This window comes from Amblyraja radiata, chromosome 15, assembly GCF_010909765.2.
Source record: "Amblyraja radiata isolate CabotCenter1 chromosome 15, sAmbRad1.1.pri, whole genome shotgun sequence".
NCBI classification, from domain to species: domain Eukaryota; kingdom Metazoa; phylum Chordata; class Chondrichthyes; order Rajiformes; family Rajidae; genus Amblyraja; species Amblyraja radiata.
Genome location: NC_045970.1, coordinates 29,164,581 through 29,191,578, shown reverse-complemented (window position 1 = coordinate 29,191,578; position 26,998 = coordinate 29,164,581). Strand labels below are relative to the sequence as shown.

General features: G+C 39.3%; 1 protein-coding gene across 1 annotated transcript in view; it reads right to left on the bottom strand.

Annotated features, from left to right (window-relative positions):
- Positions 1–1,207: 1,207 nt before the first annotated feature.
- Positions 1,208–26,998, bottom strand: part of atrnl1 (attractin like 1) — a 720,322-nt gene continuing 694,531 nt past the window's right edge. Inside the window, exon 29 of the mRNA XM_033033942.1 lies at positions 1,208–2,974. Within this exon, the coding sequence (XP_032889833.1) occupies positions 2,850–2,974 (125 nt within the window). The 3' untranslated portion in view covers positions 1,208–2,849. The remainder of the gene's footprint in view (positions 2,975–26,998) is intronic.

Below are 26,998 nucleotides of genomic sequence, written 5' to 3'. Positions count from 1 at the left end.
ATCATCTCAACTTGATGACTGGAGGCGTGGGATCGTATCCCACTTCTGACACCAGGTAAACAAGAGAGTCACACGATATATAATCCAAGATCATCTTTAATCGTTACGCAGTACATCAGTACAATAGATTGTTAGTTGTCAGGGCATCCTGACTGCTTCCAGAACCGAGCAGTAAAGGAAGTGGGTGTAAATATAAATGGTACGGTAAGGTGGGGTTAGTGATGCTAACCTATTATGATTGGTTGTCATGCATAACAGGCCCTTTAGGCTCTTCGACCCAATTTGCCTATGTCGACCAAAATGCCCATCTAGGTTAGTCCCATTTGCCCTTATTTGACCCATCTCCCTCTAAACCTTTCCTTACCTGTCCAGATGTCTTTTAAATGTTGTTGTACCTGCCTCAACCACCTCCTCTGGCAGCATATTCCATATACCTACAACCTTCTGTATGAAAAAAGTTGCCCCTCGCGCGGGTTCTTATTAAATTTTTTCCTCTCACTTTAAACATGCCCTCTACATGTCAACATGAAAACTGTTAACAAAAATTGTGACAGGAATTGTGGACAATCAAGATGTTTCCTTGTTGTGTGGATCCTTGTGTATTTGATCAGCAGATGTTCTTGTCTGGCGCAAACGTGAACGCCAAATCTTTAAAAAAAATCATACTTTTGCATTGTATCGGTTGCTTGTGGAGCGTAGATTTTAGATAATCTTCACTTGTTGAAGTTTCTCCGCAGTGAAGCCTGGCCTCGCCATTTGAACTAAACCTTCAATGTTAGCTTCTGAGAGGAGTTTACCCCCACTTCCTCCCACCCACCCACCCCTCTGCAAACCACGTGAAGAGATTCAATCTGTGCAACAGATTTTTGTTATGGTTATAATTACACTATTTCTGTTGAATTGTTCCTCGACTAGGGTTACCCTGAAAACAAGCAAGTTGCTGTATATTGGTCAGAATCCATTTTCTTTGCAATGTACAATTGCTGTGTGTGAGATGAGTTTGGTAACATTGTTCAAGGTACAATATTAAAAAAACCTCAAAGTGTAAAACATTGATCCACATTCTCCAACAATTTCTATTTTGTCATTTCATGGACACATTCAGCTTTATGTCTTTTAACATCCCCGGGGCCAAGGCAATTGAAAAAAAATCTGAAAAAAACATGTACCATCACAAGGTAAAGAATTTCTCCATGATACAGGAAAGAAAGTTGAAAAAAAATTATTTGAGATTTTTTATTATGTTGAAGCTTCAAAATTGTTTTACATTGGTCCAGAACATATGTGAGCTGTTCCTTAATGATATAAATCTAAACATTTCAGTGTAAAATACTTCTTTGTGCGATCACCTGACTGATGCTGTCAGATGTGTATTTACAGAAGCGGAAAATTTACAAATTAATGAATTAGGTGGCAAGACATAAATCAGTAAAAAAAAACAAAATCACAGAACTCCTATGAGACGTGAAAAGAGTGGAGCTTTCATCTGTCCTTAATACACCATGACAAAAGTGATTCCATTGCAGGTTAGAACTAAATTCCCACAGATCAGTGCAATTCAACACAAGTGTTACATGAAAAGAACCTTTTCTATCGATGTAGCGTGGGTAGTCCAAGATCATTGACTTCTATAATTCTGCTAAATTTACCTGCAATATGAAAATCAGAACAGATATTTTGTAGAATGGATTGTTCCAGTTGCGGACATATTGCATTTTTATGTATGAAAAAAGAATTATCTCCTACCTGAAAGAAAATACAACAATTCTGTAGAATTTCTTGCCTAGTGAAACTATAATGTAATCATATCAGTTATCTAAACCACTTAGGAATTGAAAAACAGACCACCGATTCACTTGCTTCTTCTACCCTGTGTCCTTCATTTCTTTGCTATCATGCCAATCAATGCTTATCAAAGTTAGTTACATGATGAATACTGAAAGCGACTACACAATCTGCTCCCCAAGCTTAGATGCATTTTGTTTTCTTCGGTAAAAGACAGTTGTTGGTCAACTTACCACCAAAAAGGAAATGTGCAATGGAACTGTGAAGAAAATGTAGTTATGTACAATTTTCCCTTAGATGATTGCAATAAATAATATATTTTTTTACAAATGCTCTCCTGATTCAAAATGACGAGAGAGCAGTAAAATACATTAATGCATTCCCTAAGAATGTAAACGCAGAATCCAGGAATATCATAAATCGCACCAGATGTATATTTTGTTCATATGATTAACATACAATGGATTTTTAATTATTGATTCAGCACCACTGTAACATGCAAGTAACCATGAATCAAACTGCACACTACAGAATTATTCCATGACCTCTTCAGAATGAAAATAATTGGAAACTTCAGGGACAGTAACAAATGCATCAATATTTATGCCTTTCTTTCCTCCCCCTTCACATTTACCGGTTGCACTACTGCATATTTCAAAAACATTCATTCTTCTGTTAACACATTTGCATTAATACTTTAACATCCTTAAATATTGATAGTTATTCAAACCACAATCAATTGCCATCAGCATGTGGCTAAAATGAAAATAACATCTGTGGTCATTTAACATATCTAATTTTATTTCCGCAATCATATTTACAAACATGGTTAATGGTGTGAAAATGCAATAAATCAAACCGACAGTGTGGAAGACAAGTGTGACCTCTATCCACCAGTACAGGACCCATCACTGACTTCATATGAAGATGACAGGGCACATTTTCTAATAATATTCTTATCTTGTCGCCTCTTGAAAAACTGAGGCTGTTGGGTGGCTTTAAATCAAAGCCATATCAAAAAGGAAAACAGTTGACAGAATAAACAAGTGCAGTTTTTAATGTTTTTATACACAAGTTCCTTGATGTGTTGGAGGGAGCTGCTTTCTGTTCCTAACTGCGGAAGTCTTCTCTTTGCACTCACTTGGCTTTTGTTGCGAAATATCTATAAGTGCACTGGCTATTGCAAGACCTGCAAACACAAAAATTAGAAATGATTGAATTGGAGTTCTATTAGGCTCCACTACATTCCAGTCACCACTCTGCATAATACGACAGTGAAAAGACCATCCACTCCGACTTCGATATAGTGTGTTTGGTATGGCCACGCTGTTTGATTTCCATTAAATCAGGTCGCTATTGAAGATCATTTATCAGAATGTCACACAAATCACCCTATGAAATCCATTTATTGCGTTCCCTGGTCCAGCACTGTTTCCAGTTATTAAAGCAATAGAATGAAGTGAGCAACCATTTATTACTCAAATCTGAGGTCTAAAGGATCGTCATTAACTACGCCAAGACGATTCACAGAAGCACTGGTCAGACAAATGTAAATGAAGATCAAGTTTAAGTCTTCCGTATAATACACGGTTTCAAGTGAGCATTTCAGCTATATATCTGAAAGGCACCTAATTTTATCAATTCGTTTGGAATGCTTTGAAGTATTTTAGTTACTGCTTTTGAGAGAGGTCAAAGAGATACTTTAAATTCAGAAGTGAATTTGATGATGCAGAGATTAGAACATTTGGTTATTTGAGCATGTGTTAACACATGGGTTACAGAATTCTTCTCTAAATTTAGTCCAGCAATACTTTACTTGATATAACATGGCTTAACATTTGTTTTAGAAACGTTATTTTAAAATAAGCTAGCCATTGGGGTGAAGCTCTGGATCAAAGCATATTTTCAGCATAGTTCATTTTCTTTAATGTGAGATGAATACCAAGCAATAAAATAATTATTCTTAGCTTTCATGTATATACACAGAAGTAGTCACTTTTTATATTGCACAGATATGTTGTTTATATTAGTTAACTACAAAAGGACCTATACAACTATATATAATCATGATTAACATTCTCTAAATCTTTATATAAATATGGAATCCAGCAGATACAATATAAATAATTTTAATAGATTCATTAAACCATCATACAACCATGAATACCATGATGCTATAACCCCTAAATTATAACCATGGCATAAAGCATGATATCTTCTAACAATACAGTGATCAATGAGGAACCTGTGAAAAAATATATAGGATTGATAATTTCACAATTTCATACATGATCATCTAACTACCATCTATTGACATTCAATTTACTTTGACTTGAACTATTATGGGCTGGTTTACCTAGTATAACTTATGATTCATTGTAAATTTATTTGTTGTGTTGTTGCGTTTTATGTGCTGGTATTGCTGTAGTGAGAATGTTGAGGTCTGGTGCACATGGCAATTAAACAGTTAATATCACCTGTATCAATGTCTTAATGTCATCACAGACCAGATTTAACACAACTTGTCGCAACAACAGTGCATCAACATAGTAGCTAATTTTGCAGTGTGTGACTCATGTCTTAATTCCCCAAAGATGTTTGATCATCATAAGACAAAAGGCAAGAGATTGATGGGAAATAAATGACGATCTTGCCCATATCTTGTGAAAATCTCTATATTACTTTAGTTTGTCTGCATTTGGTGTATTACATGCAGTTCTGGTTGCCCCATTACAGGAAGAATGTGGATGCTCTGGGGAGGGTGCTGAAGCTGTTTACCAGAATGTTGCTTGGATTTGGGGGATATTAGCTACAAGGCGAGGTTTTACAAACTTGGATTGTTTTCTCTGAAACACTGGAGGTTGAGGGGAGATGTGATAGAAGTATATAAAATTATGAGAGGAATAGATTGAGCAGACTATCAGAACTTTTTTCCTAGGGTGGAATTGTCAAAGAATCAAGGGCCTAGCTTTAGGTAAGAGGGGCAACGTTTAATGGAATTTTACGAGCCAAGCTTTTTTTTTACACAGCGTGGGTGGAGAGGGTGCCTGGAACAAGCTGCCGGGGGTGGTGGTGATGGAGACAGATATGATAGCTGCTTTTAAAAAGCTTTTAAATAGGCACATTGAAATGAAGGGAATGAACTATGAATTGAGATTACTTTATCTTGGCAACATGTTCAGCACAGGCGTTGCAGGCTGAAGGGCCCAAACTTGTGCTTGTAGTGCAGCTGTATAAATCTTGCATTCTGTGTCGATGAAAGCAGAGACCACAGGAAAGGTTGGGCAACACATCATGGAGGGAAAAGGAGCAGTGCAAAGGATTGTTGCAAAAATGTTAAATGTATAAATATGTGGTTAGATATTGTTCTAGACCCATAGGATATGTTGCCTACTCCTATCAAGAGTTGATGACATCTTCTCAGGACTGCAGAGGGACATGAAGTGAGAGGGGAAAAATTCAATTATCATTCCCCATGCAGGAACATATAACATAGATGAAGGAGGAGGTCCCACTGAAGGAAATTGAATTGTTAGAGACCAATGTAAGAAGCCAAACTGTAAAAGTGATAATCATCCAATTACTAGTGAAGACATGGGCAAATTAGCATTGAATCAATGAAGTCAGACAGATGAATGTAAACCTCAAACAAAAATGGTGTAAGGAAATGAATTTTAATTCGGGGCACTAGTAGCTGTACCAGGTAAAAAGAAGTACTTAAATCAGCCTGGGACAAATTATCTAAGGGCGTAGATTAGATTTTAGTGGAAATAGTCAGGAGAGGGTTCTGGTGAGATGAAATTTAGAAAGTAAAGTGAGAGGTTAAGATAGCACGGCATCAGTTGTGATAACCACTCTGTCAGGAAGAGGCAGAGCATAAGTATAATTCCAATTAGAGTCAGTACATAAATATAACATTCTTGCAAGGCTTGATAGAGTGTTTGCAGTCAGAGCGCAATTTAATACTTTAAGATGGTGGCGGAGGAAAGGAATATCGATGAGCGAGCTAGAGGCTCACTTCTGCGTCGTCAGAGGCCAGGCCGACCCCTGCAACTCCAACCCTGTGCCGCTGCCAGGACAAAGGGCCTTAGTGGTTAAGTTAAGACTCTTTCATTCTTATCAACTTTGAACCTGAAAAGGTAGAAGAAAGTGCCGGAAATATGCCAACTCTAGTGTACTGCCCCAGTGTAATCTACTACTCTTACACTCTTATATTTGAGTATCATTTTTGCCTATATATAGTAAAACTTTTACTGAACTGTTTTCAATAAAGGAACATCACTTAGGTACATGTGACAATAAAGGCCCATTGCACGACTTCAGGTAAAAAGAGGATCTGCAGGAAAGAGGCTCTGAGCTAAATGATCAATCATGACCATATTGAGGGAGTATATTCCGGGGACAATACTAATCATATTTTGACTTCTGAGACACTTTTACTTAACTTTTTTTCAGACCATTCACTCCAATATTCGGCTGAGGCAATATGATGGGGAAGGTGTAATATATTTTTTAAATGTCAACAAATGTCAGAGAGATTTTAAGCTGTTAAAATCTATCTCACTGCTTTTACAACCAGCCATGCCTTGTTTTCTCAACTCTCAATGCCTTGAGAGTTGATTTGTAGACTTGGATTCTTCATTCCAAGGCTGGAAATCCTGCTCCATTGATACATATCTTCCAAGCACTGAGAAAATGTTGGGACTGAGAGTTCCTCTCTCAGGGTACATCCACACCATTGATGGGCATAAGGGTTGGAATTCAGGGAGGTGTGCCTGAGCTCCACTGCAAAATGCGTAAGGAGACCAAGCAAGTACCTTTACTCATCTGTGGTAATACCTGCCCCATTTCCTCACTCGTTATGTTAGAGCACCAACTCCTTTCCTAATCTTTATCCATAGACAGGAACCAATGTTTGGAAATTCCAGTTCAGCAGTTAGAAAGTCATAATCAATAATTATTTGAGATGGCACGTTGAAGATTAATAGACGGCATTTTATTGTACCTGACTTGCTGACCCATGTCTGCCTCCCAGAATCATTGGCCATGGTCCCAACACAACCATGGGTCTTATCACCTGCCGGGCAAACAATAAATCTCTGTGCACGTATCATTCCCTTGCAATCTTTGCCAGGAACGACACAGACCAAAATACTATTTCAAAAATGGAAAGTATAATAAGTGAAACTCTATGTGTAGAATCATATTGATCTTCAAGTTCAGTGGAGCCGAGAGGAACAATGTTAGTTTACTTTTAATTCTTTGTGGATGTTCTCTTTCAAATACTCTTACAGTCAGCCTAATTCTTAAGTAGTTTAGGTTGATCAATTGGAGAAACACATCCACATGCAGAATTGAACAGGAGGCTATCCCACCCTCACAATGGTCGTCTATGTTTATCCATTAGTCACCCAGGACAGGAAGGTCCCAGGGTTAGTCGATAAAATGTTCTAACCTAGCTGATCTCAACAAAAACAACTTCAATTGCACAGCGCCTTCGATGCAGCAAAACGTCCAGAGCATTTTCACAGGAACCATTATCAAAGAAGAATTGATTAGCTTAGTTTAGAGAAACAGCGTGGAAACAAGCCATTTGGCCCACCGAGTCCGCGCTGACCATGACCACTCTTACACTGGTTCAATCCTACATATTAGGGAGAATTTACAGAAGCCAATTAACCTACGAACCTACACATCTTTGGAATGTGGGAAGCTTCTGGGGCAAAGTCATAGGGAGAAAGTACACAGATGACCACATTGTCAGGATCAAACCCAAGTCTCTGCACCACTGTGCCACCCCAATTGATATTAAGCAAATAAGAAAATCTAAGGCAGTTGATCAGTAGCTCGAAAGACCTGCTAGGATCTCTAGAAATATCTTACAAAGAGAATGCACAGAGGTTTTGGGGTGAATCTCAGACTTCCACCAATGACAGTACCATGAAAGTAGATGAGAAAGTGTCAATATTTAAATAAGCCCCAATATCTCAGATGTTAACAATTGGAAAGGAGTCGGAGGAATTTGAAAACAAGAATGAAAATTATATCAAAACACTGTATGGAACAGTACGGAAGCGGCCGTTCCAGGGTTCCCATGCCGCTGAGAGGACTCTCCCGACGCCGGAGCAACATCACCCGGCGAGAACGACCTGGAACATTGGGCCTCTGTGGAGGCAACTGTGGAGGCCTCAAAAGGCCCGACTATGGGTGAACTGGGGTTGGGGACTAGACTTTGTGCCTTCCCTCATAATGGGAACCATTGTGGGGGGATGTTCTTTATGATTAAAACTCTTATTAATGTTATGTCTGTATTCCTTTTTTTATGTGCTGCAAAATGGCAAGAAGCATTTCACTTCACTACACCTAGGTGTATGTGAATGTGACGAATAAAATACCTTTGATACCTTTGTTTGGAGAAAAAACAAATGTGGGTCAGCCGGCAGACTGTTTTAGCAGTTCATAGCTTTGTGTTGTTCAAAATGGCATGGCTTTGAAAGGAACCTACAATTCCCATTATGCACTGTTGTCAACGAAAGATGTAAAATACAATACTGTAAAGGACGTTCCGTCAGCTGCAAAGGAATATGCCTGCAAAAGACATAGGAGCAGCATTAGGCCATTCAGCTCATTGAATTTACCCTGCCATTCAATCATAGCTGAACTATTTTTCCCTCTCAACCCGATTAACCTGTCGTCTGCTCGCAACCTTTGATCTCTTTCCTAATCAAGATGTTACCAATCCCCGCTTTAAAAATACCCAATGTCTTGGTTTCCACAGCCATCTGTGGCAATGAATTCCACTTTCACCACCCTCTGACTATAGAGATTCCTCCTCATCCCCAGTGTCATTCACTATGACTTGATGCAATGCGGCACCATCTACAGGACATCTGTGGGGTGCATCGGCATCAATACTGAGAGCAGGTGTCTACTCAGCTTTGAATATAGCCAGCTTGATGGTTAATCCTAAAAAGTCCTTGAGTCTTATTAAAGGGTCAACTTTGTCAGTAACTTATTTAAAAACTATTTTGATCACATTTAATATCGCTGTTACATCTTCCTCTGGCTGCATTCTTTTCTATGGCAATATCAGATGCAAGGTCATGCTCTCTGCTGGCATAAAAATAACCATTTTGGTCCTTATTCAGCCATACCCCTCTTTTGGACCACTGAAGGATACGAGAAGGAACCAGGTTCTCTGGTCCCACAAAGACCATGTTGACCATCAACTACCTATTTACACTAATCCTTTATTCATTCCATTTTTTATTCTCTCAAAAATCTTATCAATTTACCCAAAGATTTTACCACTCATGTAGGAGCAATTTACAGTATCAATCATGTGGATATGGGAGGAACTGGAGCATTCAGATGAGACCTCTGCATTCATACTGAACTAGGAAATTCCTTCCCATTTCCTGCCTTTTACACTATCTATATTAGAAAAATTAAGTTCTCTGTCCACACCATTCAATTATTCCTTTATATTTCTGTACCTGTCCATCTTTGGTTTCCTTTTTCTTTTCAACTAGACAGCTAATATCACAACTGATTAACTGATTCTTGAATCTGAACAAATTGATATGTCTTAGACCTAGCAACACCCCACCTCCAGAGCTATAACATTTTCTTTGAATATTATTGCTATCCCATCTCCTCATATTTTTCTTCCCTATCTTTTCTAAGTACCTTGTAGTCAGGAAAATAAGCTCCTAATCCTCCCCTTCTTTGAGCCAAATGTCTTTTATTGCCTCTATATTACAGTCCCACATTTCTACAAAGTAAAGACATCGAATTCTCAACTACACAGGACTAAGTACAAGGAGCAGCTGCAGAAATTGAAGTCTGTGATTACATCAGCGGAAAGGGTAATGGAAAAGAAAACGATAGACAATTGGGAAAGTAATCTGTGAAGCTTTTTAAGAAGTTTGAAGATTCAGAACTGTCAAAGTCTATCGCAGCCTTTGGAGGTGAGTTTCAACAAGATTCATTAGCATTGAATGATGCAGTCAAAAATAGCACTAGTAATATATTATTTTAGGTAGAATTAAGAGCCTGAAATTAGCTGCAGTTGACAGCAGATGATGTACACCTAAGTGTCCTCAATGGGATGAGCCCCTTACCAGCATATTTAATGGATAACTGCAACTGTGAGGTTGTCCATTAATAAATGTGAGGTTATCCATTATAAATGTGAGGTTATCCATTTTGGTGGCAAAAACAGGAAAGCAGACTATTATCTAAATGGTGGCCGACTAGGAAAAGGGGAGATGCAGCGAGACCTGGGTGTCATGGTACACCAGTCATTGAAAGTAGGCATGCAGGTGCAGCAGGCAGTGAAGAAAGCGAATGGTATGTTAGCTTTCATAGCAAAAGGATTTGAGTATAGGAGCAGGGAGGTTCTACTGCAGTTGTACAGGGTCTTGGTGAGACCACACCTGGAGTATTGCGTACAGTTTTGGTCTCCAAATCTGAGGAAGGACATTATTGCCATAGAGGGAGTGCAGAGAAGGTTCACCAGACTGATTCCTGGGATGTCAGGATTGTCTTATGAAGAAAGACTGGATAGACTTGGTTTATACTCTCTAGAATTTAGAAGATTGAGAGGGGATCTTATAGAAACTTATAAAATTCTTAAGGGGTTGGACAGGCTAGATGCAGGAAGATTGCTCCCGATGTTCGGGAAGTCCAGGACAAGGGGTCACAGCTTAAGGATAAGGGGGAAATCCTTTAAAACCGAGATGAGAAGAACTTTTTTCACACAGAGAGTGGTGAATCTCTGGAACTCTCTGCCACAGAGGGTAGTCGAGGCCAGTTCATTGGCTATATTTAAGAGGGAGTTCGATGTGGCCCTTGTGGCTAAGGGGATCAGAGGGTATGGAGAGAAGGCAGGTACGGGATACTGAGTTGGATGATCAGCCATGATCATATTGAATGGCGGTGCAGGCTCGAAGGGCCGAATGGCCTACTCCTGCACCTAATTTCTATGTTTCTATGTTTCTAACTCTGCTTTAGTGCCAGTACTTTGGAAAAAGATGAGATAAAACGGAGGAGATAAACTATAAATTCAATACCGTGGCATCAGTAAGGCTAAAGCTGATTAAGGGATGCTTTCAGAGGGACTTCTTGGCTAGAGGGGTCACCCAGATCAACCTCGTACATCGGTTTATAAACATCATAAGCAATTGTAACTCTTGAGCAAATAGAGTCATGGTTTAATTTAGAGAATAGTTAACTGTCAGACATGGTGTGTCGTTTGTCCTTTTAGAGGATCTTTGCTCAGACTCAAGTGGGATATAATATCCCCACATTAGTTTTATCGTAAGGCTGCAGAGGGGAGGTCCTGGCCCAAGTGCTTGTGTAAAGGAGGGTAATCTCTAATTTTATTCAGAGGGGCAAATAACAAAAGGTCATGTCTGTCTTTGGATGCCTTTACTTCAGTTAGTTGTCATGGTGCTCAATCTGTTACTGAAGGATAAATTATGAAATACCATTACTGAAATGCAACAACACAGCCCCAATCCCTAACCAGGCAGCTCTGTAAATGTACCATTGCAGGAAAGCAATTATTCCAATTTCTTGTCTCCTTTGAATCTTTTTAAGGAGAATCTCATGCTTCACAGTGAAAGTTAAACAGCCTGAGTCGAGCTTCATTTTGAAGATAGTTCCCACACAATCTATTTTTTTATTGTACTGATAATGTTTAGTTCCTGTGAGTATTTCCTCATAGACCAGAATCCGGAAAAGTGGTTAGCAGTTTTCCTTGGGGGGGGGGGGGGGGGGGGGGGGGGGGGATGTAATAGAATAGATGGAATTGGACTGATTAGACAAATAAACTTAATGGCAAATATAAAACATGAAAACAAACAAGAGATTGGGGCTGAAGAGAGGATGATGAATGGGAAGGTAAAACCAGCAGAGGATATTTCAAACATGTTACTTTTATTTACCACATTGCTTAAGTGGCTTATTCCAGTTGCATACCATTTATTCTTAAATTGAAAATGTTAAAAGCATGGCTGCAATTGCAAAAGCAACATTTCCTACAACTCTTGGCAGTTTATGGAATGCAAATAACAATGCCCTAAATTTTCTGAAAAACTTGAATACGTTTTGGCCATTTCTGTTCAAGGAGTGCTACAGGGACATTTTTTCTGGAACTTGTTTGCCTTTACTGCAAAGTAGCAACCCCAGTGCATGCACAGAAGCAACATTGAAACGCAAGGAACTGCACATGCCGGTTTATAAAAAAAGACACAAAGTGCTGGAGTAACTCAGGAAGGGTCAGGCAGCATCGACATGTATAGGTGATGTTTCAGATCGGGACCTTTCTTTAGACTCAAGAAGGGTCCCAACAAGAAACGTCACCTGTCCATGTTCTCCTGAGAAGTTGCCTGACTTAGATAGGTATTTTGGCACTTTGTATCAACAATCATTCCACAGTTGCGTTATCAATAGTGATATTAAGCACTCATTAAGCACTTCAGAATGTTAGATAACAATAAAGTTTTGCATGAGTCAGTTCTCATATTGTGTGGACACTTTTTGGTAAAATGTGGAAATTTATGTGTATGAAACATTTGGTGACGTGTTGCATCAGGTCAGCTCCTGGCAAGAGCTGCCAAATTATACATTATCAAAGTCACTATGTGTCTCAGGCAAGAGTGGCTTTGAGCTTAAAATTCATCTTGATGAGATTTCTGGCATTGTATCGCAATACATACTGAAACAGAATGGACAAAACCACTAACTCTTGATGTAACTGAAATGACAGTCGCGATCCTGCAACATGAACTAAGGTTAATCTTCATGGATTCACTATGGCAACAAGTAGCAGGAGAAACTATTGTTCATACTGAACTAAATGTTAATAGAAACAGAGTAGCACACTAAATGCTGGAGTAACTCAACAAGTCAGGCAGCATCTCTGGAGAACATGGATTGGTGATGTTTCAGGTCAGGTCTGAAGAAGGGTCCTGTCACACATTCAAATTCCCCAGAGATGCTGCCTGATCTCCAGCACTTTGTATCCTCTTGTGTAAACCAGCATCTGCAGTTAGTCTGATGAAGGGTCTCGACCCGAAATGCCACCCATTCCTTCTCTCCAGAGCTGCTGCCTGGCCCGCTGAGTTACTTCAGCATTTTGTGTCTATCTTCAATTTCAACCAGCATCTGCAGTTCAGATTTCCGCAATTCTTTGTTTCGACATAAAATCCAAGCAGATTCTGTTTTTAATATATGTTGCTGTGTGTAACCCAACCTAAGACTATTTTAACCCTATTTTTTAGCCTATTTCAAAATTTCTTTACAAGTGACCTAAATCAGCAAAGTGCAAACATAACAATCATTTAATGCAGCAAGGGAAAATCCAACTTCCACTGATGACATTTTAATTAAGTATAGTTCAAATCTTTATATATAACTTGCATAATGCTTTAACATTTCAAGACACCACAGCACTAACAACATCAGGTTTATTTTGGCATTAAGCATTCCTGGTACACCACCTGTGTGGGGACATTACGCCTGAATGAGGTGGCCTTTTGCACAGTAAGTGGTAAGGCAATAGGGTCTGGATGTTTGTATCTCAGAAATGGCAAAATATGGCTGTGAACATTTACATACAGCAAATGGTGCAGCATAAAACTGATGTGAAAATTTCCCTGTCAAATGAACCAGCACAATATTACTCTTAAGGCATTGTTACATGGAAATGTTTCCAGGTCAATCCTGGATTTGTAATTCTGGAATTACCTGAAAGGTTCCTGGTGACAATGCCTTAAGAGTGATATTAAGAAGTAAATATTTTGAAATGTGGGGAAACATATGATTTTGGCATGAAGTGATTGACAATCAAGTCAGTGGCTTCACCAACAGCGAATAATTGAGTTACATTTATATCAACATGAAAAAGCTGCTGTTATCGAGTTTGAAAAATAAAATCAATAATCAGATTGTTGAGTGCTTATAGTCCTTCAAATGAACAGATACTGAAATGATGAAATTTCAGGAGATCCATTTTCTAAGCTTAATCAAATACATTTAGTTATTTGGATAATAGCTTTGTGTTACTTGTAGAAGATTGTTTAAGATTCATGGTTAGTGACAGTACTGTTTCACTTTTCATTTCATTCTTTATAGGAACTAAATTGACAACTGAAAAGGTAGTTCATATAGTAAAGGAGGTGTTTCTTAATCTGCTCAAAGAACTTAAAGTCAAAATGAATTACCCTAAAGAGAATGAATATGTGTATACGACTAAGTAAAAACTTATTATCTAATATTTAAACCACAATGTGAACTATATTGTAGTGAGATATGTTTCTATCAAAATTCAGTTTACCTAACAAATAGACAACTTTGAGAGGAGGATAAGGGAAACAAAATCTGTGGGATAAATATTCATGAATGCTGCATCATTCTCTTGTTTATTGTACAGATGTTGTTTACAGGCCAGCCATTTTAAATGTGCTAAAATGTCTTGGAGCAATACTTTTTACAATGCTGATATCCAGGTAACGATTTACAGTACAATCAATGTACTTCAGGAACAAAGAAGATTACCAAAAGTGAGGAACAGCCCTGTCCATCACGGGTACTGACTACCCCGTAATAGAAGGGATCTATCTATAAGTGGCACAGTCTCAAAGAGGCAGCCAGCATCATCAAGGACCCACACCACCCTGGCCACGCTCTCATTTCACTCCTGCCATCGGGAAGAAGGTATATGAGTCTTAAAACTGCAACGTCCAGGTTCAGGAACAGTTTCTCCCCAACAACCATCAGGCTATTGTGAACACTAAACGTCAAACTACCAAGTGCCTGGGTTGCACAGGGGTGTATCTTGTATTTTTTATTTATTGATTTTTTTTTTTTGTTTATTATATTATCTATTGAGTACTGTGTTTACAAACATGTTGTGCTGCTGCTGGGAGTAAACATTTCATTGTCCCATTGGCACATATGACAGGAAAACACTCTTGACTCTTGCACTCTGAAAGGAATTTTTTTTCAACACATATTACTGCTAGCCTGCAATTTCAGACCACACCATCATTCGGCAATGTGGCAACGATCCTTGCCATATTGAGCCTAAATAAGCCACAGTGATCTTTTCGGCTCATATATATAAATATTGTAATATAATATTACATGCACCAGAAATCACTGAGGTCTGTCAATGAAAAACAATTTCAGTGTGCAATGCTACTGAATATAAGAAGGTATACGAGTCTTAATACTTGATATTTCAGTATCTGAAAATTCTTTGTATGCTAGAAATCTGTAAGTGTATTTCCGAAAATCACTTTAATCATATAATTTGTTTCTGTCAGAATTATCTCCTAACCTTTATGGCACCATCTGTGTTATCAACTGTTACTCAATCTTGAAAAAAATACCATTGTTAATTTTTACTATATTTGTGCAAGCACAATTTTAAAATTAAGAACAGCAGGAAAATCAAAATACTAATCCTTAATTTTGAATTTGAGTTGGTTTATTATCACATGTTCTGAGGTACGATGAAAAGCTTTTGTTGCTTGCTAACCTGTCAGCGGAAAGACAATACATGATTACAATCGAGCCATCCACAGTGTACGGATACATGATAAAGGGAATAAAGTAAATAACATTTTATGCAAGATAACGCCAGTAAAGTCCAAACAAAGGTTTCCAATGAGGTAGATAGTAGTTCAAGACTGCTCTCTAGTTGTTGGTAGGATGGTTCAGTTGCCTGATAATAGCTGGGAAGAAACTGTTCCTGAATATGGAGGTATGCGTTTTTACATTTCCATATCTTTTGCCCGATGGGAGAGGGGAGGTGGAAGTGCCCAGTGTGCGACTCGCCCTTGATTATGCTGTATAGAAGCTGGGATGTAATGTTAAAATTGTACAAGGCATTGGTGAGACCAAATCTGGAGTATGGTGTACAATTTTGGTCGCCCAATTATAGGAAGGATGTCAACAAAATAGAGAGAGTACAGAGGAGATTTACTAGAATGTTGCCTGGGTTTCAACAACTAAGTTACTGAGATAGGTTGAATAAGTTAGGTCTTTATTCTCTGGAGCGCAGAAGGTTAAGGGGGGACTTGATAGAGGTCTTTAAAATGATGAGAGGGATAGACAGAGTTGATGTGATCAAGCTTTTCCCTTTGAGAATAGGGAAGATTCAAACAAGAGGACATGACTTCAGAATTAAGGGACAGAAGTTTAGGGGTAACATGAGGGGGAACTTCTTTACTCAGAGAATGGTAGCGGTGTGGAATGAGCTTCCAGTGGAAGTGGTGGCGGCAGGTTCGTTGGTGTCATTTAAAAATAAATTGGATAGGCATATGGATGAGAAGGGAATGGAGGGTTATGGTATGAGTGCAGGCAGGTGGGACTAAGGGAAAAAAGTTGTTCGGCACGGACTTGTAGGGCCGAGATGGCCTGTTTCCGTGCTGTAATTGTTATATGGTTATATGGTTATATGCTGCTGGCCTTGCCGAGGCAGCGTGAGGTCTCTAAACCTCAAAAGCAATTGAAAACAATATTCAACGTTTTTTTTTCATTTTAACCCAGAGATTTAGTTGGTATTGTTGCATTTTCTGCATTATATACTTAACTACAATTTTTAATGAAAAAATAGTCATTGGGTCATAGAGGATGGAAACAGGTCCTTCAGTCAAACTTGTTCATACCGACCAAGATACCCCATCTAAGCTAGTCCCATTTGCCTGCATTTGACCCATATCCCCTAAACCTTTCCTATTCCTGCCGTAAAAGCTGTAATGCATCACTTAATATGCTCTTCTTTTGTTGAAGTTACAGGAGTAGCAAAGTGAAAAAAAGCAACTTTTTTTAGGGACATTAGATGTTGAAATTAACAATGAATTAATCAGTCAGCAAATGAATGAATGAATGAATGAATAAGTTTATTGGCCAAGTATTCACATACAAGGAATTTGCCTTGGTGCTCCACCCACAAGTGACAACGACGTACAGTGACAATTAGGTATGACGCATTAATGACAATTAAACATTAATAATAAAACATTATTGATTAAACACGTGAATTAAATAAAATACCAGAGTAAAAGGAGGCTACAGATTTTCGGTTATTGAGTAGAGCTACTACTCGTGGAAAAAAACTGTTTTTATGTCTGGCTGTGGCAGCTTTGACAGTCTGGAGTTGTCTTCCAGAGAGAAGTGATTCAAAGAGTTTGTGGCCAGGGTGAGAGGGGTCAGAGATGATCTTACCCGCTCACTTCCTGGCCCTTGCAGTTCATCAATGGAGGGAAGGTTGCAGCCGATAACCTTCTCAGCTGATCGGATGATTCGCTGCAGCCTCTGGATGTCGTGCTTGGTAGCTGAGCCAAAATCAGACCATGATGGAGAAGGTGAGGACAGACACTACGATGGCTGTATAAAATTGGACCATCATTGCCTGTGGCAGCTTGTGCTTCCTCAGCTGCAGCAGGAAGTACAGTACATCCTCTGTTGTGTCTTTTTGACTGTGGGGACGATGGTAGCCCCCCACTTAAGGTCCTTGGAGATGATGGTTCCCAGGAAGTTAAAAGACTCCACAGATGTGACTGTGGTGTTGTTGATGGTGAGTGGGGTGAGGGGAGGGGGAGCTCTCCTAAAGTCTACTGTCAATTCCACTATCTTAAGAGCATTGAGCTCTAGATTGTTGCGATGGCACCAGGCCACCAGCTGTGTTACTTCCTGTCTGTAGGCAGATTCCTCCCCATCCTGGATCAGTCCAATCAGGGTTGCGTCATCCGCAAACTTGAGAAGCTTGACAGAGGAGTCAGTGGAGGTGCAGTCATTGGTGTAGAGAGAGTAGAAGAGAGGGGAGAGTACGCAGCCTTGTGGTGCTCCTATGCTGAGGGTTTGCGGGTCACAGATGTGCTTTCCCAGCCTCTCATGCTGCTTCCTGTCTGACAGGAAGCTGGTGATCCACCGACAGAAGGGTTCAGGCACAGTCAACTTGGAAAGTTTGGAGTGTAGTAGCTCTGGCACAATGGTGTTGAATGCAGAGCTAAAATCAACAAACAAAACCATCGTATAGGTCCCCTGGTGGTCTAGGTGCTGGAGGATGAAGTGCAGGCCCAGGTTGACTGCGTCATCCACAGATCTATTGGCCCAATATGCAAACTGCAGAGGGTCCAGCAGGGGGATTGTGATATGTTTCAGCTTGGCCAGCACAAGCCTTTCACGGGTCTTCATGACTACAGAGGTCAGTGCGATGGGCCTGTAGTCGTTAAAACCAGTAATCCTTGCCTTTTTGGGTACAGGGACAATTGTGGAGACTTTGAAGCAGACAGGGACAGTTTAATAAGTTCAACCTGATTGAAATGTACCTCGAATTTGCTTATCAATCATAGCTTGCTAAAATACTGCAAATCCACATTATTCAACTCTGTCTCTAACCATTGGCTCTGGAAAATAAATAGTTAAAATTATAAATACAAGATAATGCTCTTTGCAAAAGTCCAGGGAGAGAACTCTATCAAGATGCAGTCAATCAAGTATGTTATCTACTGTGTGTCTATTGGCTTATGGTATTCTGAAAATGCATATAAATATATATGACAGCATTCAGCTGAAGGTTTTAAACTAATAAATCTTCGTATTGGTGATGTTATAGGTAATCTGTTTTTGTTCTATTTTCTAGTCTGAGAGAGATTTGTCTCCAAAGATGATAATATTGGATTTTTCCAAACAGTGTGCAAACAAAAAAGTAAAAATAAAAATAAAAAGCAAAAAGATTTTGATACAATAAAAGGTATTCAGCTTTTTGTTGGGATATGCAATAAATACGTGGTTGTCAGCCGCATTTAAATGCTGCGCCATTACTTTGGAACCATTCCCTTGTAATTTATTTCAATATTTTCAATTTTTCTGATACTATCAATACATGTTTCTTGAATATGGTAAATTAAAGGAAAATGTACTTCTATCACATCAAACTAAGCTTGATCCTGAGCCATCGTTATTCGGTAAAGAGTGCTACGTTTAAAATAATTTATGCTATAAACTTATTTAACAAAAATAAAGGTGAACATTTACTGATACTTGGCATGGTAATAATTAGTTGTTTGAATTTATTGCTGACTTTGGTCTATCCATTTACCAAATATATGTAATATTGATAATTGATAATTTTGAACGCTGTTATCCCTTCAAGGCCAAATTGCTTTCTTGCAAGCTCCACAGTGGCAATGTATAGAGGGGCCCTTGGAATAAACCACACACATTCAATTTGCAATATTGATTTAACTTACCAATTTTCCTCACAATAAAGCAAATTTTCAGTATTAGCTGAAACACTAAAACTGAATTTGTGGAGCCACTTTGGTTTTGATATAAAATGAAATGGATGTCAGAACTGAGACTGACAATTCAGTGCAATACTGAGTAAATCTTTAGTTAAGACGAGACTAAGTGGGACCCATTGGGTCCCAGTCACATGGGAGGCCTTGTCCCTCAACGCAACCCATGTATTGGCGGGGGGTGTGGGCGGGGTGGATGGGGTGTCTGCGGAGGGGGTGGGGGGGGGTGTGGGGTGTGGGGTGTGGGGGTGTGGGGTGTGGGGGTGTGGGGTTTGTGGGGGCGGGGGGAAGAGAGCTCAGAGAAAATACGGGGGTTGTGTTGCGGTATCACGGGGGAGGGGCATAGAGGGGGACCAAAGTGGAAGAGGCTGGAGCGGACTAACAGTGGTTGCTGGTCGCTGGTTGTTCTCCTCCGCCGAGATCAGATTCTCCGCTTTTCGTTTGGTGACGTGTGCCGGACCGGGCCGTTTCCAGCCCCTCCAAAAATTGTGTCCGGTTGGAAACCTCCGCCGCCATCTACCGCTCCAGTAAAGACATGATGGCGCAGGAAGGGGTGGACCGTCCCGCCGAGTGACAAGAGAAAAGACCAATCCATGCGGCGCTGAACGGCAGGAGAGGAGATCGATCTGCACACGCGCGTTTTTAAAGATTTTTAAACCTCGCTAAAGTTTACATTAGACCACCGATTAGAACTAAACTTGATGCAATAACACAGCAGGAGAACAGTGAGTAAGCTGGCGAAAAATCATCGCACTATCGCGTAACGTTTTTGCGCAAATAGAATGACCTCGAAACCGGAAGATAAAAAGATCAGAGCTTCAGTTTGTATAGATGTCATCTCAAACATCACAACAGTTAATATTGGAAAAGTTAGTTGAGCTTCAATATGTTTCCATCCATAATTTGGTGAATGCTACCCCAATCATCTCTAATGATAGACAAGGTCATTGATTAACTGTTGTCCTGAAGGCCAAATTGAACTCCTTACATTTGAAAAATAGTGCATCGTTTGTGTTGCATATTGGATAGTCCCAACGAGATAAATAGACAATAGACAACAGACAATAGATGCAGGAGTAGGCCATTCAGCCCTTCGAGCCAGCTCCGCCATTCAATGGGATCATGGCTGATCATCCCCAATCAGTACCCCGTTCCTGCCTTCTCCCCATATCCCCCGACTCCGCTATCTTTAAGAGCCCTACCTAGCTCTCTCTTGAAAGTATCCAGACTTCCGGTGGAGCTATGGCGGCTTAGGACGTGCGCCATTTAGCTCCGCTCCGCTAAATGCCGAAAAAATCATCTAAACCTAAACCGGACAGATTTAAAAACACTTACCGGCAGACATTCAGTGTCACGTAAGTGACGTCAGCAAAACGCGACTCCGGTATTTTAAAGGACCGGTAGATGCTATCCTAGATGCTTGCCTAGAGTACCACGGAGGAAAGGACAAGCAGAAGGCGTGGATGGCCCTGAAGAAGCCTCGACCTCGAGTATGGAGCATCCTCAAGAGCAAGCAGCAAGCCAACCTCTGGTGTTGGAGGACATCCGATCACTACTGGGTGAGCAACTTGCGGCTGTGAAGCTGGAAATTTCAGCTGGGAAGGCAGAAATCTGTGGCAAGATTGACAAGATAGATACCCGTAAAGAGGAGGTGAATTCCTCCTTGAATGGGGAAATCCACAGGCGTGAAACCGATATCAGCCGTAGGTTGGAGCCTATTCTTCCTACTTCAAAAAAACAAAGCGAGGCTATTCGGGAATTGGAATTTACTACTGCTGTAAATGCCGAGACAACACACAAGCTGTAGAAATATTATATCAGTATTTCTTGGAGATATCTCTGGGGGATAGGGGAACAGGGGACAGGGCTCACCCACCCAGCAATTAAAGGAAATATTTCAAACAATGTGTTGGATCATTTGAATCAAAGGAAACCATGTAAGTTTTAAAATGCAAGACGATGTTGCTAGGAAAATTGGAGGAATTACATTTTGTAGTTGGAACGTTAGGGGCGTTAACGAGCCAATTAAAAGGGGCAAAGTACTGGACCATTTAAAATCTATTAATACTGATATAATATTTCTACAGGAGACGCCTCTTAAAAATGCTCACAACCGGCTGAAGGGTAGCTGGATTGGCCAATTATATCATTCTACTTTTTCTTCCAAAGCAAGAAGAACAGCAATCCTAATTCGCAAAGGTAAACATAAATCCACAATAGTCGATAAGGAAGGCAGGTACATTATAATATCCGGGGAACTATATTCAACTCCACTGACTATGGTGAATATTTATGCTCCTAATTTCGACAATCCCCAATTTTTAAATAAAATATTTAATATAATCTCAGACTCCTGCCAGCAGAATCTGATAATTGTGTTTTTAATTTAATTAAAGTCCTAAATTGTGTATTAGATCACTACTTGGATAAATCTTCATGCCAAAGGAAAAGTACTTCAAAATCAAAATCGAGTGAACTTTTAAATACGCATATAAATAATACAAACATAACTGACATATGGAGGATTGCCAATCCATCCGGAAGAGAATACTCTTTTTATTCAGCTGTTCACAAAACGTATACACGAATTGATTATTTCCTGGTAGATGCAAAACTTATCCCTTTCACCTATAACCCAAAATGTCACAATAATATCATTTCGGACCATTGTCCGTTAACTTTCTCCTTAAAATTGGAAGGAATGTATAATAAAAAATCGTTTTGTAGATTCAACCCACAAATACTAACGGAGGCAAGTTGTTGTGATTATTTGAAGCTACAGATGAAAATATTCTTTGAGAAAAACGACACCCCTGGTATTTCTGCAGCGTTGTGGGAAATTTTCAAGGCCTATATCAGAGGCTGTATTATTGCATACCAAGCTTTTCAAAACAAGAAAAATAAGACTGAACAATTGGAATTAGAAAAACAGATTAAACAGCTAGACTCAGAAAACGCGATTGACCCAACCACTGCAAACATAATAAGATAGCCGCATTAAAATTTAAATTAAACCAGATCCTTTCTGCAAAAATTATTAGGGTATTTCCTTATAATAAGCAAAAAAAAATTGCATTTGGTGACAAACCACATAAACTACTGGCACGTCAACTCCGTAAATTAGAGAAGGTTCATACTATTCAAAAAATTAGATCAGAAAAAGGAGAGCAGCTTACACTGCCTAAAGATATTAATGAAAGATTAAAATTCTATCAAACACTATATTCATCAAAAACAACAGCCGATCCTGCAAAGATGAAAAGCTTTATGAGAATTGCAATCTCCCATCCCTTAATGAGGAGGAATGGGAGGAATTAGGGGCAGAGATAACAACAAAAGACACTGTAAAGATCATTAAGTCATTGAAAAGTGGAAAAACGCCAGGTCCGGATTGATTTAGTAATGAATTTTATAAAAACATTTAATGATTTAATTTCCCCACGATTACAAGCCCTTTATATTCAAGCATTTAAAGAACAGACTTTACCACAAACTCTTGCCGAATCAACTATTACATTGATTCCAAAAAAAGATAACCTTGAGGAGCCTGGGTCATATAGAGCAACAGCCCTTTTAAATACAGATCAGAAGATATTAGCTAAGACTTTGGCTCGCAGATTAAGCTTGGTTATTAGTAAACTAATACATCCAGACCAAACTGGGTTTATACCTAAACGACACTAGTTTTATAATCTGAGATGTCTGTTTAATATAATATACTCGCAGAGAACGACAAACGAGGATCTTACAATTATTTCTCTAGATGCAGAAAAAGCTTTCGACCAAGTGGAATGGGCTTATCTTTTCACAGTGTTGGAAAAATTCCATTTAGGAGAAAACTTCATTTCATGGGTGAAGCTGTTATATACTAATCTGACAGCCAGAATACTGACAAATCAAATGCTTTCACCTAAATTTCACTTATCCAGGAGTAACAGACAAGGATGCGCCTTTTCACTAATGTTATTTGCTTTAGCCATAGAACCTCATGCTGAGAGTATTAGGTTACATTCGGGCATTCACAGATATAATACTAAATATACCACCAATAAGAATTCGCTATGTGCAGATGATGTACTTTTATACATTACTAATTCCCAAGTTAGTATCCCAAATGTACTAAACATTATAGAACAATTCGTGCTTTTTCAGGTTATAGAATAAATTGGAATAAAAGTGAAATTATGCCAATAAAAGCTGAAGACCCTTTTCAAATCCAAAAATTTCCTTTCAGAATTGTTACCGAAAAGTTTAGATATCTCGGAATTTACATGACTAGAAAACACTCCTCTCTATTTAAAACAAATTTCCCACCATTAATTACTAAACTATATGCCTACATTCAATTTTGGAAAACACTTCCCATCTCCCTTATAGCTAGAGTAAATGCCATAAAGATGATCTTCCTTCCACAACTCATATATTTACTTATTTCAATCAATACCGATATATCTCCCTAAAAGTTTTAAAAAAAATTGATTCTACTATTACTAATTTTATTTGGGACTACAAAACCCATAGAATACACAAAAGACACTTGTGAAAATCCAAAGTAAATGGAGGATTAGCTCTTCCTAACTTTCTTTTTTAATACTGGGCAACTAACATTAAAAACATAATCTTCTGGTTGGACGATACATGTCAACAGGTAAGTTGGTTAAAAATGGAGAGGGAAGATTGTTTGCCTTTTAATATAGGCTCGATTCTCCTATCTCCAATACATTTGAATACGTCAATGTATGAGCAAAATCCGATAATACACAGCACTCTACGTATCTGGAAACAGTTGAAATTAAGTCTTAAACTGAGAAACTTGTCTCTCCTTCTGCCTATTGCAAACAATCCCTCGTTTAAACCGTCTACTTTAGATAGGGTGTTTGTTCAATGGAAAAACCTGGGCATTAATACTCTGGGAGACCTCTATAAGAAGGGGACTCTCGCTTCTTTTCAAGAACTACAAGAGAAATACCACTTGAACGCAAACAATCTTTTTAGACACTTTCAAATCCGAGATTATGTGCAAACATACACACATGATTGTCCTTTTAGGGGTCCAGATATATTAGACGATTGTTTGAATAGTCATGCCGATACAAATAAGTTGATACCGTACATTTATAATACTCTCTTAAATATTGATACCCCACCTTCTGAGATTTATAGGCGAGCATGGGAAGATGAGTTGGATTTACTTATTTCAAAAGATATATGGGAGGAAAGCCTATTATACATACATTACTGTTCTTCAAATGTCATGCATTGAGAGGAGAGTGAGGGGGAAGAGAGGGGAGTAAAACATTTTTTTAAAAAAATCAAATAAATAAATAAATGTCAGGTATTGCCTGATACAATTCAAAATATTGCATAGGTTATACTATTCAAAGACCAAATTGAATAAGATTTTTCCAACTGTCTCCCCTATCTGTGATAAATGTCACCTCCATGAAGCTACCTGAACCCATTCCTTTGCATCCTGTATAAAAATACAAAACTTCTGGATGGGAATATTCGATATCATCTTTAAAACACTTTAAATAAATTTCTTTATTTATATAAATTTAAATTTCTTTATTTATATAGCACATTTTTAGTCAACTTGCATTGACCCCAAAGTGCTTCACATAATTACATTCACACACACAGGCATGGGTGGGTGAAGTGTCTTGCCCAAGGACACACACAGGCAAAGGTGGGTGAAGTGTCTTGCCCAAGGACACACACAGGCAAAGGTGGGTGAAGTGTCTTGCCCAAGGACACAACGACAGTATGCACTCCAAGCGGGATTCGAACCAGCTACTTTCCGGTTGCCAGCCGAACACTTAGCCCATTGTGCCATCTGTCGTCCCATGGGGGGAGATGGGGGGAGGGAAGGATAGTGGGGCATATCTCCGTCTTTTTTTTTGTCTCTCACTTCTTCGGCAGTTCAGGGGTCTGTTCTTCTCTCTTTTTTGTATTTTTCTTCTTTCTCTTCATTCATTCCTTTTTACTTTTTTTTTCCCGATTCACTTATAAGTTTATAAAATGTCAAAAATGAAGCTGTACGAAAATTGTATAATTGTTATGCCGATTGTTTTATTCTTGTACAATTGCTTCTAATAAAATAAACATTAAAAAAAGAAAGTATCCAGAGAACCTGCCTCCACTGCCTTCTGAGGCAGAGAATTCCACAGACTCACAACTCTCTGTTAGAAAAAGTGTTTCCTCATCTCCATTCTAAATGGCTTACCCCTTATTCTTAAACTGTGGCCCCTGGTTCTGGACTCCCTCTACATTGGGAACATGTTTCCTGCCTCTAGCGTATCCAAACACTTAATAATCTTATATGTTTCAATAAGATATCCTCTCATCCTTCAAAACTCCAGAGTATACAAGCCCAGCCGCTCCATTCTCCAGCATATGACAGTCCCGCCATCCTGGGAATTAACTATGCTGCATTCCCTCAATCCCTTCCTCAAATTAGGGGACCAAAACTGCACACAATACTCCAGGTGTGGTCTCACTAGGGCCCTATACAACTGAAGAAGGACCTCCTTGCTCCTATACTCAACTCCTCTCGTTATGAAGGCCAACATGCCATTCGCTTTCTTCACTGCCTGCTGTACCTGCATGCTTACTTTCATTGACTGATGAACAAGGATCCCCAGATCCCATTGTACTTCCCCTTTTCCCAACTTGTCACCATTTAGATAATAATCTGCCTTCCTGTTTTTGCTACCAAAGTGGATAACCTCACATTTATCGACATTAAACTTCATCTGCCATGCATCTGCCCACTCCCCCAACCTGTCCAAGTCACCCCCTGCATTCTCATAGCATCCTCCTCACAGTTCACACTGCCACCCAGGTTTGTGTCATCTGCAAATTTGCTAATGTTACTTTGAATCCCTTCATCTAAATCAATGATGCATATTGTAAATAGCTGCGGTCCCAGCACCGAGCCTTGCGGTACCCCACTAGTCACTGCCTGCCATTCTGAAAGGGACCCATTAATTCCTACTCTTTGTTTCCTGTCTGCTAACCAATTTTCTATCCATGTCAGCACTCTACCCCCAATACAATGTGCCCTAATTTTGCCCACTAATCCCCTATGTGGGACCTTATCAAATGCTTTCTGAGGTCCAGGTGCACTACATCCACTGGCTCTCCCTTGTCCATTTTCCTAGTTACCTCAAAAAATTCCAGAAGATTAGTCAAGCATGATTTCCCCTTTGTAAATCCATGCTGACTCAGACCGATCCTGTTACTGCTATACAAATGTGCCGCTATTTCATCTTTTATAATTGACTCCAGCATCTTCCCCACCACCGATGTCAGGCTAACTGTTCTATAATTCCCTGTTTTCTCTCTCCCATCATTCTTAAAATGTGGGATAACATTAGCTACCCTCCAAACTACAGGAAATGATCCTGAATCTATAAAACATTGCAAAATAATTACCAATGTGTCCACGATTTCTAGAGCCACTTCCTTAAGTACCCTGGGATGCAGACCCTGGGGTCAGGCCCTGGGGATTTATCAGCCTCCAGTCCCATCAATCTACCCAACACCATTTCCAGCCTAATGTGGATTTACTTCAGTTCCTCCGTCACCACAGATCCTCTGGCCACTAGTATATCAGGAAGATTGTTTGTATCCTCCTTAGAGAAGACAGATCCAAAGTACCTGCTCAACTCATCTGCCATTTCTTTGTTCCCCATAATAAATTCACCTTTTTCAGTCTTCATAGGTCCAACTTTGGTCTTAACTAATTTTTTCCTCTTCACATACATAAAGAAGCTTTTACTATCCTCATTTATATTCTTGGCTAGCTTACCTTCGTACCTCATCTTTTCGCCCCGTATTGCCTTTTTAGTTATCTTCTGTTGCTCTTTAAACATTACCCAATCCTCTTGCTT